Below are 13,659 nucleotides of genomic sequence, written 5' to 3'. Positions count from 1 at the left end.
ACTCAGCAGGCAGAGGCAGGCAGATCTCTGGTCTGAGGACAGCTGCCTCTATAGAATGAGTTCTAGGATAGCCAGGGCTACACAGAGAAATCCTGTCTCAAAACAAAACAAAAAGCAAATGAACAACAGCAACAACACAAGAAATAAACATATCAAACTAAGTTACATATTATAAAAGCTAACAAGTGCTGTAAACTTCAAACAAACAAACATATAAACAAACAAACAAACAAAAACCACCCAAACGTAGTATTCTTATCAGACCCACTTGGCACAACTTTATAGTGCTTATTCCTCTTCTTGAACTTTTTAGCCACCAACCTTCTGACTCCCTCAAGTTTGAGATATATCTCTTCCAGGATGAGTATCAAGAGATACACATGGACTTTGTGCTTTGTGGAACAACTTCAGGCTTGTTGCCTTACAAACATAGGGATTCAGACCAACACTTACAATTGCATCCCCTGCCTCCAGATACATTTCTTGATGCTGAGCAGACAGAGCTGAGCATGCCGGGCCTACCAGTGAGTGCTTTGTTGTTGTTGTTGTTGTTGTTTGTTTGTTTGTTTGTTTCTGGTTTTGGTTGGTAAGGCACTGCAGCAGTCAGACTCTCAGTTTCATTCATCCCAGGCTCAGCAGCTCTTTGCTCCTGGATCCTCCAGTACTGAGGGAAGATAAAGCTGACAAGATTCCTACAGAGGGTGGCAGTTTCAGCCTTGGGCACTGTTCCCACACCTCTGTAGCTGTGTCTGCAGTCCTGAATGAGACATGAAGTGTGTACATGAAGTGTGTACTACACACCAGCAGGAGAGGCTCCAGTTCATGCCAGCAGCATGGGCTCTTGGCTCTTGACCACCCCCGCCCCCACCACCACTACCATGCAAAGGGCTCCCATGCCTCCTCCCTAATCTCCCTTCCTTTGGCTCTATGTCCCATTAAACACAAACAAAATGTCTCTCTAGCCTTATTTTTCTTGGCTTGCTTCCCAAAGTATTCACAGCTACTTCAAGGCCACTCCCCATATGTTGGGAAGTTATAGATAAAATGGATAATGGCCCCAATCCACGATGATTAAAGTTGAAACAGTTTGCAACATCTTTAGAAACATAGTATCATGTGCCCACTTTGTCAGGTCTTAGCAGTAACACTAAGCAAAGGCTTGTGCCAGATATATATAGAAACCAATACTGTAGCAATGGTTTTGCAAAAAGTTATTGTAGTGTCAACCATCAAGGAGACAGAAGGCACACACAAATCTACCTACTTGATCAGACAGAGCAGAGGAATTCAGGTGGCCCAAGGGCAAAGGAGAGCCGAACGGTCTTAACTTGGGAGTTCCCAGTCTTTTTGCTGCTCTGCTCTGTCTCACTGCAGAAGAGAGCGCACCAGGTTTTTAGTCCATTTCCAAGACAGCCTGTTCCTGTTCTTCAGCTCCTGTGTGGGAGACTTTGGATTTCCCAGGTTCTCAAGGTCGTTTTTGGTCAGGTCCTAGGGTTCCATCCTGAAAACAGCTTGCATTGCAGCTTTAAAGGCTGACAGCACTGAGGCCCTGAATGATGGCTGAGTCTGCCACCCATCCTGGATTGAAGAACTTACCTCTTGACAGGCCCACTTCTGTATCTCTGCGGCCACATCAACTTTGCAAGTCTCACTTGCCATACTGCATGTTTGCATATAGGATCCCAGGTAGGACGCTGTCATTTCCTTTATGGAACTCAAACCTGTCACTTAGCATCTCTGTACCTCAGGTTGTCCTGGTTGTAAAATGGGTATAAGTAATACTAATATTAAAGGAATTCGTTTTGACAGAATGGTTACAACATCTGGGACATAACAAAGGCTCAGTATTTAACTAGCTCTTGTCTTTTTTTTTTTTTTTTTTTTTTTAGATTTATTTATTTTATTTATATGAGTACACTGGCTGTTTTAAGACACACCAGAAGAGGGCACCAGATCCCATTACAGATGGTCATGAGCCACCATGTGGCTACTGGGAATTGAACTCAGGACCTCTGGAAGAGCAGCCGGTGCTCTTAACCACTCTCCCTCTCTCTAGCCCCCTAGCTCTTGTCTTTACCACCAGCGAAATAATATTAATATTAACAGCACACAGCTCTTCTTACACCAGAAGCAAATCAGAAGCATTAGTGACCAGGCAGAGAAAGGGCAGCACAAAATGAACAGACAATTAGCTTTTCAGATAATACTACGGCAGCCAAAATTGCACTTAACTAAAGACTGTAAGGAAATTTGCTGGACCATGAATACACACAAGGTCACGGCATGCCAAAAAGAGGGAGCGCTAACAAAGGGTGGTATCCTGCATCCAAATGACAATCAATGATTTTTAACAGAAAAATCATACATTTGTCTGCAATCAAACTTAAGTCCTGCTCATCAGGACTGGTTATCAGGACAATAATCTCTCCTGGGGAACTGCGAAAGCAGGCAGGCCCCACAGCACTCTACCCCTCCAAACCATGACACTTGTGTGGAGGCGCAAGGGCAGCTGGAGGAACAGGGAGAGAGGAAGAAGCAGGGTGATCATGGTGAGAGGGAGACCGCGGAAAGGAGGTTGTGGAGTAGAAAGAGAATAGGGGGCGACCTGAGGAGGGAGAAGGAGGAGGGGGAGGAGAAAGAGCCGGGAGGGAAGGGGGAACAGAAGGATGGGGAGGAGGGGGCAGGGCAGGAGGAACCGGAGAGCAAGAGGAGGAAAGGAAGCTTGGGAAGGAGCCGGGAAAGGGGGGTGGGGGGATGAGAAGCCCACAGCAGGGGCCAGGGGTAGCTCGGGGTCCGCGTGGGTTGGCGTGGTGGAGCCAGCTCGTCCAGCCGCACCGTTTTGAGGCGCCGGCGTAGTTCACCAGAGCGGCGCGCAGACGGGGGCGCTGTGGTCTCGGATAGAAGAAGGCGCCGCCGGACCCGCCTCTTTCCCCGCCCGCCGGTGTCGCAGGGAAGCCCGGCGGAGCAGGCTCGGCCACATCGCGGCCGCGCGGGCACAGTCGCCCAGCCGAGTGCGGACCGTGCGCCGCCTTTGTCCGCCGGTGGCAGCTGGTCTCGCGGCCGCCGCCCCGCGATGGCCCCGCAGCAAGGCCGGCCGGCGCTGCCCGCCCGCTGCGAGCCGCCGGCGGCGCCGCCGGTACCGCCTCGCCGAGAGCGCGGTGGGCGCGGGGCGCGCGGGCCCGGGGTGTCCGGGGGTCGGGGGCGCGCGGGCGGCGCCGAGGGACGCGGCGTCAAGTGCGTGCTGGTCGGCGACGGCGCGGTGGGCAAGACCAGCCTGGTGGTCAGCTACACCACTAACGGCTACCCCACTGAGTACATCCCCACGGCCTTCGACAACTTCTCGGGTGAGCGCCGGGCGGGGCGCGGCCTCGGGCTGGGAGGCGCGGGGCGGCGCGAGTCTCCGGGCAGCGGCTCGGCGGGGTGGCAGCGGGGTGTCCGACCGATCTGGCTCGGGGACTCCGGCGCGAGCTGCAGCTCAGGTGCCCTTCCCACCTGCGCCCTCCCGGGCGGCTCACTTCCAGCGGATCTCCGCCTGGAGCAACCGGGATTGCTCCCGTGTGTGAGCCGGCCAGGCGCACCAGGGAGGGCTGGGGCTTGCGAGAACGTTCCTTTCTTCTGAGCCCAGCGCCTGCCTGGCCTGCGCCCCGCCTGCGCTGTCTCGGTTTCTGACGGTTGGCCCAGTCCTTCCAGCTTGGCGTTTAGTTACTGCAAGTTCTCAAGGGTGGGTGGGCTCGTGGATCACACAAAGATAACAAAAGTAAAGCAATCATTTCTCTTGATTTTTTAAAAAGTCTTTTTGGATTTTAAGAAAAAGTTAAGAAAAAAAAATCACATTAAGCTAGTGTGAAAAAAATCTTCCTCCTAAAAAATTTCCCTCCGACCTCCAGTCTCTGTGGCCAGTTAATTTCAGAGACCCTATGGATAAAACAGAAGTGCATGGTGCCCCCTCCACCGCTCCCTAGCATAAACATTTATAAACAACCAGAAAGGCTATCAGAAGGAGACAAATTGCCTAATATAAGCTGAAACCTCCGTGTCTTTACTGGATGGGGGGGTCCTTGCTCTCACCCCATCTCTGGACCCTGGGGAAAAAATCTGTGTGGCTTCTCTCTGCCAGCTTTTCTTAATCCTCTTTTTGAACTGACAGAGAAGTGCCCATTTCCACGCACGCGATCATGCACGGGTGATAGGCTGCCTGTGTTTGCACAAGTTCTCAAAACTGCTGGAGTTTTATGATAAACCCTGAAGCAGGGAGATCTTTTCCCAAGAGAAAACAGGATTATCTATGAGGTTGTCCACTGATTTAAAAGTGCGGAGTTGTTTCCCACCTTGTGTTGTTTCTAGGCTCTTTGAAACAAGGGTGACAGGAAAATTAATCTTCCAGGCTTGAAAGGAAAACAAGCCTTCCGGGGCACCTTCCAGAGGTCAGGGCTTTGCTGCTTCATGCTCTGTGGTGGAGGGAGCCCCCCACCTTGGAACATTTGTACACTTCCATGGGTTTCTGGGTGTAGCCAAGTCCTTAGTTCACTAAGAGAACCCAGAGCAGGAACTGCCAATCTGCTGAGAGGGTAAAAGATGCCCTGATAATCATCTTGCTCTTTTTTTTTTTTATTTCTCCCAAGCCGTGGTGTCAGTAGATGGGCGGCCTGTGAGACTCCAGCTCTGTGACACTGCAGGACAGGTCGGTATCAAGTTACACAGCTCGGGCACTGGGAAAGGAAACAGCCTTTTAAAGGTTTCCAAACAACCTTTGCAGTTTCCAAATGATTCCCTTAGTAACTGGGTCATTGTGAAACTCGGCAAAGTAGGCCCACCCCTGCTTCATCTCCTTTGAGGGCAGTGGGAGGAGGCCAAGAAGGACACCTTAGGGCCAGTGAAACAGGGTCGGCCTGTTCTGGGAAGGAGCCGAGGAGGCAGCCATCACTGCGGAAACTGCCTCTTATCTTCACAGGACTTTCGGGTACCTCTCATGGCCTAGCTTAGGCTACAAAAGAAAAACCACAGGAATGGTTTGTAAGCATTTCTCAGAGGAAGCCCCTCATATCCTATAATCCATTGATTCAAGGCTAATAATGAACCTGAGACTTAAACGCTTGTTCAAGGAAAAAAAAGAAACAAAACCCAGTAGCTTATGTTAACAAATGTCTTCCCCTGTTCTAGAGCAGTGATCAGAGTCACCGTAAATGGAGCAGGGAAAGGCAGGGCTACTCTGTTTGGTCATTCTTGTCTCGAGGGCAAAACACTAGAAAAGGAAGCCAGGCAGGAGGCATAGGTGTAGGACCCCCTGAGTGCCCCCCAGAAGGGTTGAAGCTGCCCTAGAAGCTGTTCTAGCCACTGAGGTTCTAAGTTCTCAGGTACCCAGGTGACAGCAAACTCTGCTTTCCCAGTGTCTGGAGCTGACAGGGTACAGTGGGGATAAGTAACCCCTTTGCTTCCCTGGCTGTCCTCGCTAAGGAAGAAGTTGGCCTTCCTGTGTCCCCAGATCTCATCCAAGCCAGGGCCTTTAGCTAACTCATCACTGTAAGACAGCAAAATTGGGACTCGGGACTGGCTTATTCCTGAGACCTTGAGGAGACAGAAGACAAGGCTGTCTTAATGGACTGCCAGCCTAGTGATAAGTGCAGCAATGGAGTTGCCATCCTGCTGGGAAAGCTGTTCGGCACCTTTGCTATGAGTGGGGGAAAGCCAACGACCATTAGTATATCACTGTGTGGGAAGGGAACACCAAAATCTAGACACACAGGTTCGTGCCTGTGACTCCAGCTCTCAGGAAGCTCCTCCACCAGAAGGCCAGCCGCAAGTTCAAAGGCAACCTGAGCTGTGTGGTGAGTTCAAGGACAGTCTAGGCATAAAACACAATCTGGGCAGTGGTGGCACACGCCTTTAATCCCAGCACTCGGGAGGCAGAGGCAGGCAGGTTTCTGAGTTCGAGGCTAGCCTGGTCTACAGAGTGAGTTCCAGGACAGCCAGGGCTACACAGAGAAACCCTGTCTTGAAAAACCAAAAAAAAAAAAAAAAAAAGACAGACATGCCAGGCAGGCAAGGTGGCGCACACCATCATCTCAACACTTGTGAGAGGAAGCTCAAAGTCATTGATCTACCGGGGGGGCATTTGAGACCAACCGGGTCTATGAGACCCTGTCTCTTAAAAAACATGCCAGCAAAGGAAAACATCAAAGAAACAGTCTTGGGTCTTTCTCTTTTTGCATGATGTCCTCTGCATTGTTTTATATAGATGGAAGAGGCTGGGCTTTCCCATCTGTAGAACACAGACAGAAGTCTGTAGTTGCTGTAGGCACCCCAAGGATCACAGAGAGACCAAAGAGCCTCAAGGCACAGTCATCATGGACTCCAGTAAGGAGCTGCTAGGATGCTGGCTCAGGAATCACTCTGCCACCCCTCAGATGTCTCTACTTGGCTTCTGAGGAGGTGAACTTCCCTCGGAAGATGAGTCCTGGGTTGGAGTCTGGTACATCTCAGGGTTCCATGTGGTTTTAGTTCATGAATCAGGATGTGTGAGCCATCAGCCTGTGGACAGCTGTGGGCTTGCCTGCTGCAGACCTGGGGTCCGGAGACCAGTTCTGAGCTCAAGGAGAACAGCCCAGTACAGAGAAAAGCCTTGGCTGTGGGTGCTTGAGAGGGGATCGATACGTTGGAAAACTCGTATTTCTAAACAGGAGTTCGATGTTCCCTTCATATAGTCTCCAAAGAGCTGGGGAGTAAGCTGAGAGCAGTGGCTCTGGCCTGTAATTGCAGTGTTTGGGACACAGGGGCAAGAGGATCACAAGCGTCAGGTCTGCCGGGGCTGCAGGGAGTTCAAGGCTATCCTGGACCTCACTCTACAGTGAGAACCTGTCTAAAAGAAATATCAAGTGGATCAGTAGGTTGCAAACTTATTTACATATTTATTCATACATACACACACACATACACACACACACATGCAACAGTCATTAAAGAAAAAGAGGCTGTGGATTTGAGAGGGGACGGATACGCAAGCGCTTGTTTTGACTGGAGCAGAGTGGACCAGAGCTATTCAACCTTTGCTGCTGCTGCTCCTCAGCCCACCTGTTGAGAGAGCTGACATGACACCTCCGTGTTGACAAAGGGATACCTTCCTCCTCTGGTCAGGAGAAGGAAGGAGAATGCAGGTTAGCCAGGTCATGGGGCGTGAGTGTGGGTGGCTATCCCTGGCTCTCCTATGAGCCAGAACCCCAGCAGTAGCTGTGCTGAGACAAACATACCCAGAATTCACTTCTGCTGCCTTTGAGTTTCTCCGTCAGGGCGGTGAACGTTTAACTTTGGACTCATGGTCTCGTGTGCCAACAGAGCCGAGATGGATAGGAGGCTGTGGGAACCATAGCTGGCCTGGAGCAGATGGAGTTGCTAAAGGAAGAAGGGTGGTTTGTTTCACTTTTCACCAGGAGCCAAAAATTCATCTCATGATGAATTTTGATCCATGATATACTTGAAAAAAATCTTCATGCTAAAAGGAGGAGGAAACCGGGCACAACCTTTACTAGAAGGAACCTGCCATCCTATCTGTCTGTGTGTCTGTCCTGCCCTTAACATTCTCTCTGGAGTTCACACTGAAGGCCTGGCAGACATGTTGACTTGGCCTTGGAACTCCTGCCTTAAGGGCGTCTGCATCATCACCGCATCACAGCGCTAAGGTGTCTGGTTCACACTGCACAGGGGGCTATCGCTGCGTGTCTAACTCCTTAGCCAGATCTCAGCAGTTTGGGAAGCAGTGTGTCCCATCCCCAGCATGGCCAGAGCCTGGTCAGGCCTATGTTCCTTGCTCAAGGCTCAGTAAAGAAAAGGCGACTCATGGGAAAGTCCCCTGAGCTGGCCCAATTGCCTGGTTACGTTTCTACGTTTGTTCTTTCATCACAGAGTTGGCAATAAGGACCTGAATCATTTTCTCAGCCTTCACATGTTGGGACCTCATCGGAGGCAGAGACTCTCAGGGCTGCTGGGTTCTCTCCTGTGAGCTCTGTAATTCTCAACTCATGTTGCCAATGGGTTATTGACCCACAGTGGAAGCAAACCCTCAGACAAAAAAGCGCTGATTAGCAAATAAGCCTGATGTTGGTTCCTTTAAGCCAAGAAAACAGCCAGTGCTGGCTGGGTGTTGTGTCAACTTGATACAGACTAGAGTCGAGTGGGAAGAGGAAGCCTCAACTGAGGAAAATGCTCTGTAGTGCTTTGAATGAGAATGCTCCCCCCCCACCCCCTTACGTGCACATTTGTCTGAATAATTGGCCCCCATTGATGGAACTGTTTGGGAAGGATTAGAAAGTGGGCCTTGCTAGAGGAGGTCTGTCATGGGAGCCACTTGGAGGTTTCAAGAGACTGATGCCATTCTTAGTGTGCCCTCTCTGCCTCCGTATTGTAGATCAAGTTGTGAGATTTCAGCTGTCACATGCCACTGTGCCTTTGCTCTGGCATCATGGACTCTAGCTAAGTCCTCTGAAACCATAAGGAAAATCTAATGGCTTTTGTTTTCTTTAAATGGTTGCCTTGGCCAATATATGATTGGCCTGTGGCAAGCTTGTGGTTCACGTACTTATTAGTGATTGATGTGGAAGGGCCCAGCTCCCTGTGGGAGGTTCCTTCCACACCTGGGCTCACGGTCCTGGCTGATATAAGAAAACAAGATATAAGCGAGCCAGTAAGCAGTACCCTTCCATGGCCTCTGCCTCAGTTCCCGCTGCCATTTCCTGGCTGGACTTCCCTGGATGGTGCTCTGTAGGATGGAAAATCAAATAATCCCTTTCCTCCCTGTATTGTTTTTGTTCCTGGTGTTTATCAGAGCAATAGAAACCCCAACTAAGGCAGCCATAGTTAAAGAACACTGTGCCTGTAAATAGGACTGTAGGTAATCAGTGCCTGCCAACTGAGTAATGGAAAACATTGAACACATTTGATGTTTTCCTGTCTTGGGAAGCCATCAGTGTTGGATGCTGGAGGATTTCAGCACACACAGACACGTTTCAGATAAGGGTGAGCCGATGGGAAGGCTTTTCTGGGGTGAGGCTGAGCTGGAGTTTCCTGTGAGCTGGAAATGGTGCCTCCGGGATCTATAAGATGCTTGACAGGAGGAGATGCTGACGAGGATGCTGGCTCATGCCTGTTGTGTGTGGAGTTTGGAGAGTCTGTTGGTAGACTACAGGATATCCGTGCTCACTTGCCTGCTCCGGGTCTTGGTACCATGGGACAGTTGTACACGTTCTGCAGTTATATTGTGTGTCTGAAACACAGGGTGGAAGCTTACTTAGCCATTTGCAGAGCTGCGAGAAGGAAGAAAAGGAAGGAAGGGAATAAAGAGAAGACATGGATAGGACAAGAATGGATTAGCTCTTGTCTAGGTGACAGCGAGGGAGGGTACCAGGTCTTCAAATGGTTCCTGCTAGCCATCTAACGGGTCCCTGATCTCACTTGGCGAAATCTTCCTTGTTTCTGAGGAACATGATTCTGTCCTGTGTGCTGGGGCTGGTGGGAGGACTCCACATCCTTCACAGTTGTGGTTGGGCAGAGCAGGGTTGGATCTCAGAAGGGAGTTCTGGTGATAGAACAGAGTTTAAGGAGGTCAAGCCTTGGCTATCCACGTGGATGAGTACTGACTTTCAGAATAGTCAAGTACCAGAGAGTCACTATGGGCTGAAGGCCAGAAAAAGCAAGGTCTCATCTGCCTTGAGTGCCTTCCATAGCGTCTGGCATGGTAGCCATAGTCACCAAGAGCACCGTTGGAGTGTTAAGGCAGTGCGGTCCTTCAAAGCTTATAGAGGCTGTACCTGTGTCACAAGGGCAGGTCTGAGTCACTGGCTCCTCTTTATAAAAACATAGGTTTTCTGTGACTATCCTGGCCCTAAAGGTTGCTTCCTAAGGTGGAAAGAGCTAACAAGGGTAATGGCATCTTGCTTGGTTTCAGGATGAGTTTGACAAGCTGAGGCCCCTCTGCTACACCAACACAGACATCTTCCTGCTGTGCTTCAGCGTGGTGAGCCCCACATCCTTCCAGAACGTGGGCGAGAAGTGGGTTCCGGAGATTCGACGTCACTGCCCAAAGGCCCCCATCATCCTGGTCGGGACACAGTCGGACCTCAGAGAGGATGTCAAAGTGCTCATAGAACTGGACAAGTGCAAAGAGAAGCCGGTGCCTGAAGAGGCGGCGAAGCTGTGCGCGGAGGAAGTCAAAGCTGTCTCCTACATCGAGTGCTCAGCGTTGACTCAGAAAAACCTCAAAGAGGTTTTCGACGCCGCCATTGTTGCTGGTATCCAGCACTCAGACTCCCAGCTACAGCCAAAGAAGTCTAAAAGCAGGACCCCGGATAAGGTGCGGGACCTGTCCAAGTCTTGGTGGAGGAAGTACTGCTGCCTGGCCTGACTCTCGCAAATAGCAGGTGTTTAAGCTGCAACAGCTCTTTACGGACGAGGCTGTCATAGGATGAGTCCTCAAAGCACCCTCTTCTGCCCTTAACTTCCTGTGCGAGGGAGCTTAGGGCTGAGATTCATATGCAAAATATGTTTTTTAAAAAATTGAAAGTTACATTTTTTTTTTCTGTACGTCTGGAAACTTGGAGCTGTAGACCTCTGGATTAATTTATATTCCATATGAAAAGGGCTCTTCAACGCGGGGTGTCAGCATGAAGTTCTGCTGTGTTGTACAGGACAAAGGAGAATGAATGGGACCTTCTCCTGATTAAGGGCTACTGAGGGGTCAGTGCAGGGCACCTGTGCACCAGACTTGGTGAGAGTAAGCGTGAGCTTTGAAACCACACGAGCCACCCCCGGTTTTGTAAGGGCAAAGATCTGAAAACAGCGAGGGCCTTCTGCTTACGAAACCTCGTGCCCATCCCTTCTGTTTACTCAGATTCTCTTAGGATTTTAAAACAACCAAACATCCCACAGCCTACTGGCATAGTGTTGGCGAACAGTACACTTGCTTGTTACAGTTTTGGTTTGGTTTTTTTAAATCACGTGACCAGTTATATTGCTATGAAAATGGTGGAGATGCCTCTTAGAGGGCGAGTGCTGGGTGCACATCTGACATTTTCTTCAGGGAGCGACTCATGGTGAGACCAGAGAGGGCTCTTAGCTTGCAGGACTGGCTTCTGCAGGGCGTCTGTGCCCTGCTGTTGAAAGCGGGAGGAGGTGCTTGTCTGGGGGCTTTAAGTGTGCTGGGCTCATATCGTCCCGTTTGCAAGGAGTTGGGCCACCTTGAGAGGCCATAGTTGATGGCTGTGGGACACACACTTTTTCCTTAAGTCCACCAAAATGCCTGCCTGTACACACACACACACACACACACACACACACACACACACACTGGCTGGTTTGCTGATGGAACCCTGAGACCACACCCCCACCCCCACCCCCACCCCCCCAAGCATGGTTGCAAGTGTCAGGGCGCCACACCTTCCTCTTCTTGACATTTCTTTGAACAGACATCATTTTGTAGGATCTTAATTTATACTAATTTTTTTTCAGGTCATAAAATGTGGGATGAACATACTTTGAACCCCAGTGCCTTCAGGGTCCAGTGACTAGGGAGGCACTGTCTTAGGGGACAGGTATGTGCAAGGCCTTACCCACCAGCGGCTTCTCGCTGCAGGTCATGTTTGTGGCACTTGTCCTTTAAGGTGAGGGTCTTATGACCGACTGTTCTGAGACAGCCCTGTGTCAGGCAAGCTCTTTCACAGGGTTGTAGGTACTTCCAAGACGCCATAGGAACCAGACAGTGAATCATAGCTATCAGTTTGCTGTGGGCAAGGAACCTCTTTTTGGCCACCTGGTAACAAAATTTTCTGTCTGTGAATTTTTTCTTGCTATTTAAAAAAAAAAATCAATCTTACATTTTTTCTGTAGAAAAAAAAAAAAAACAAGTAAAAGAACAGGCCATATTTCAGGTCAAAGGCTTCTTCCTGCTGGTAAATGGGACTGAAGACGTTCTTACATCATTATTAAAAGACTAATTGCTGAACCACTAGAGTATGTGAACTGTTTGTGAATGCTATTAGCCATAGTCTCCTGAGGTGTTTCCTTGTGGCCTGAGTGGTAACATTGTTTCGCTTATGGAGACGCTTGTAACTGACCTAGTGATTCAGCTTATCCTATTGTGCATGGCTGTCTGGAAAGCCAGCCGACAAGTGGGGCTTTGCCTGCCCTGGGTACAGAGGGTGGGTGGGAAAGAGTGAATTATTTAATTTTAAATGTTATAATAAAGCCAATGTAGTTGAGACCAAGGAAATGAGCATTGAGAACACAAACTTGAAGTCTGGTGCCAGGGCTGTTGGACCTCACACCCTGTGTCTGAGCCACCCGGAAGTGACATAAAGGACGCTGTATGATCAAGTTCTGAACACTTTTCTGGGATGCGTACCCCTGGACTATTTATGTCACAAATCTAGTGGGTTGACGCTGCCCTGCAAGTTTTCAATGTCCCTGTATCCTATGGAGTCCTAATGTCTGACTGTACTGGAGGTTTTCCTGCATTTTTTACTTTTCGAAAATAGAGGTTTGGGCTGAGAATTCTAAACGCGTGTGCCTGGGTGGGATGTCAAGTCAGGTTCTCATCAAAGCTGAGAAATGGCTGGAATGTTCAGCTTGGTGTCTGGGGAGGATCCTGTGAGCTGTGTGGAGAGGTGGCTCTTCAGCCTGACTCAGTGTGGGCCGAAGTACCTGCAAAACACACGGTAGCAGGCTCCAAAACCGTCACCTCAAGCATGCGTGCAAGCAAACTTCCGACAACTCCGTTTTCTGCTCGACAGACACGTGAGCAGCTACCCAGAAGTCTCAAGCCAAAAGAGGAGCCTTGCTCACTTGCTGGCTCCTCTGCAGGTGCCTTACCAACCTGTGCTCTTCTCTATTCCCATGTCAAAGATGTTGGACAGGATCTTGTACTTGAAAAATGTTACAAATGAGTTACTATGAAATAAATTCTGACCTGTGGACAGAGCTGCTCTTGCTTATTCTACTGAAAGGATAGAAGCTCAGATATGCCTTGGCCTGGACAGGTTCGGAAGTGTCCCTGTGTTCAGGGAAAGTACCTAGTATCACACCTACTCAGTATGGCTGTGGGCTCTGGGCTTGGTCTGATGGTTGGCACCCTCTGCATTTCTTGGTTTGTTTGTTTGTTTGTTTTGTTTTCCAGATAGGGTTTCTCTGTATAACCTCCCTGGCTGTCTTGGAACTTGCTTTGTAGACCAGGCTGGCCTCAAACTCACAGAGATCTGACTGCGTCTGCCGCCCGAGTGCTGGGATTAAAGGCATTTGCCACCATACCCGGCTTTCCTCTGCATATTTTGGGAAGGCCAGGTTACAGAGTGCAGACTCCAGGGGTGTACAGTGTTGAGGGAGACCTGAGGGCCTGAGAGCTTCATGTGTGACCACTTGACCTTTCTTTCTACAGATGAGTCCTTGGGGGATGCAAGTGGTGGGGATTTATCTATAAGCCACCAAGGAAGAGAAACAGGAGCCAAGACCCTGTCACCCTGCAGCCATGCACCTGAAGCCCTAGGTGCCTGTAACCCTAGGGTGCCAAGAACACTACATGCTTTCTGATTCTGCAAGTTCATCTCTCTTAATGAGGGTGTAGCTCTAGGGGTGACTTTAGGGAAGTGACCTGATTCTGAGTGACAGACGTCACCCTGCTTG

The 13,659-nt window shown here is 49.9% G+C and overlaps 1 protein-coding gene across 1 annotated transcript; it reads left to right on the top strand.

Moving 5' to 3' along the window:
- The first annotated feature begins 2,939 nt into the window (after positions 1–2,939).
- Positions 2,940–12,960, top strand: Rhou (ras homolog family member U). Its single transcript, XM_021170597.3, has 3 exons — positions 2,940–3,344; positions 4,623–4,681; positions 9,935–12,960. Exons 1-3 carry the CDS (start codon positions 3,074–3,076, stop codon positions 10,388–10,390), a joined length of 786 nt encoding a protein of 261 aa, XP_021026256.1. The 5' UTR covers positions 2,940–3,073; the 3' UTR covers positions 10,391–12,960.
- The last annotated feature ends 699 nt before the right edge of the window (positions 12,961–13,659 follow it).

The sequence above is a fragment of the Mus caroli genome, unplaced genomic scaffold (genome assembly GCF_978045245.1).
Source record: "Mus caroli unplaced genomic scaffold, Mus_caroli_1 scaffold_10, whole genome shotgun sequence".
Classification (NCBI taxonomy): domain Eukaryota; kingdom Metazoa; phylum Chordata; class Mammalia; order Rodentia; family Muridae; genus Mus; species Mus caroli.
This window is presented reverse-complemented; position numbering and strand designations above follow the sequence as displayed.

Coding starts and splice junctions, on each gene's coding strand:
- Rhou (XM_021170597.3), top strand. CDS start 3,074: ATGGCCCCGCAGCAAGGCCGGCCGGCGCTGCCCGCCCGCTGCGAGCCG. Junction 3,345..4,622: donor GGCCTTCGACAACTTCTCGG/GTGAGCGCCGGG, acceptor ATTTCTCCCAAG/CCGTGGTGTCAGTAGATGGG. Junction 4,682..9,934: donor TCTGTGACACTGCAGGACAG/GTCGGTATCAAG, acceptor GCTTGGTTTCAG/GATGAGTTTGACAAGCTGAG.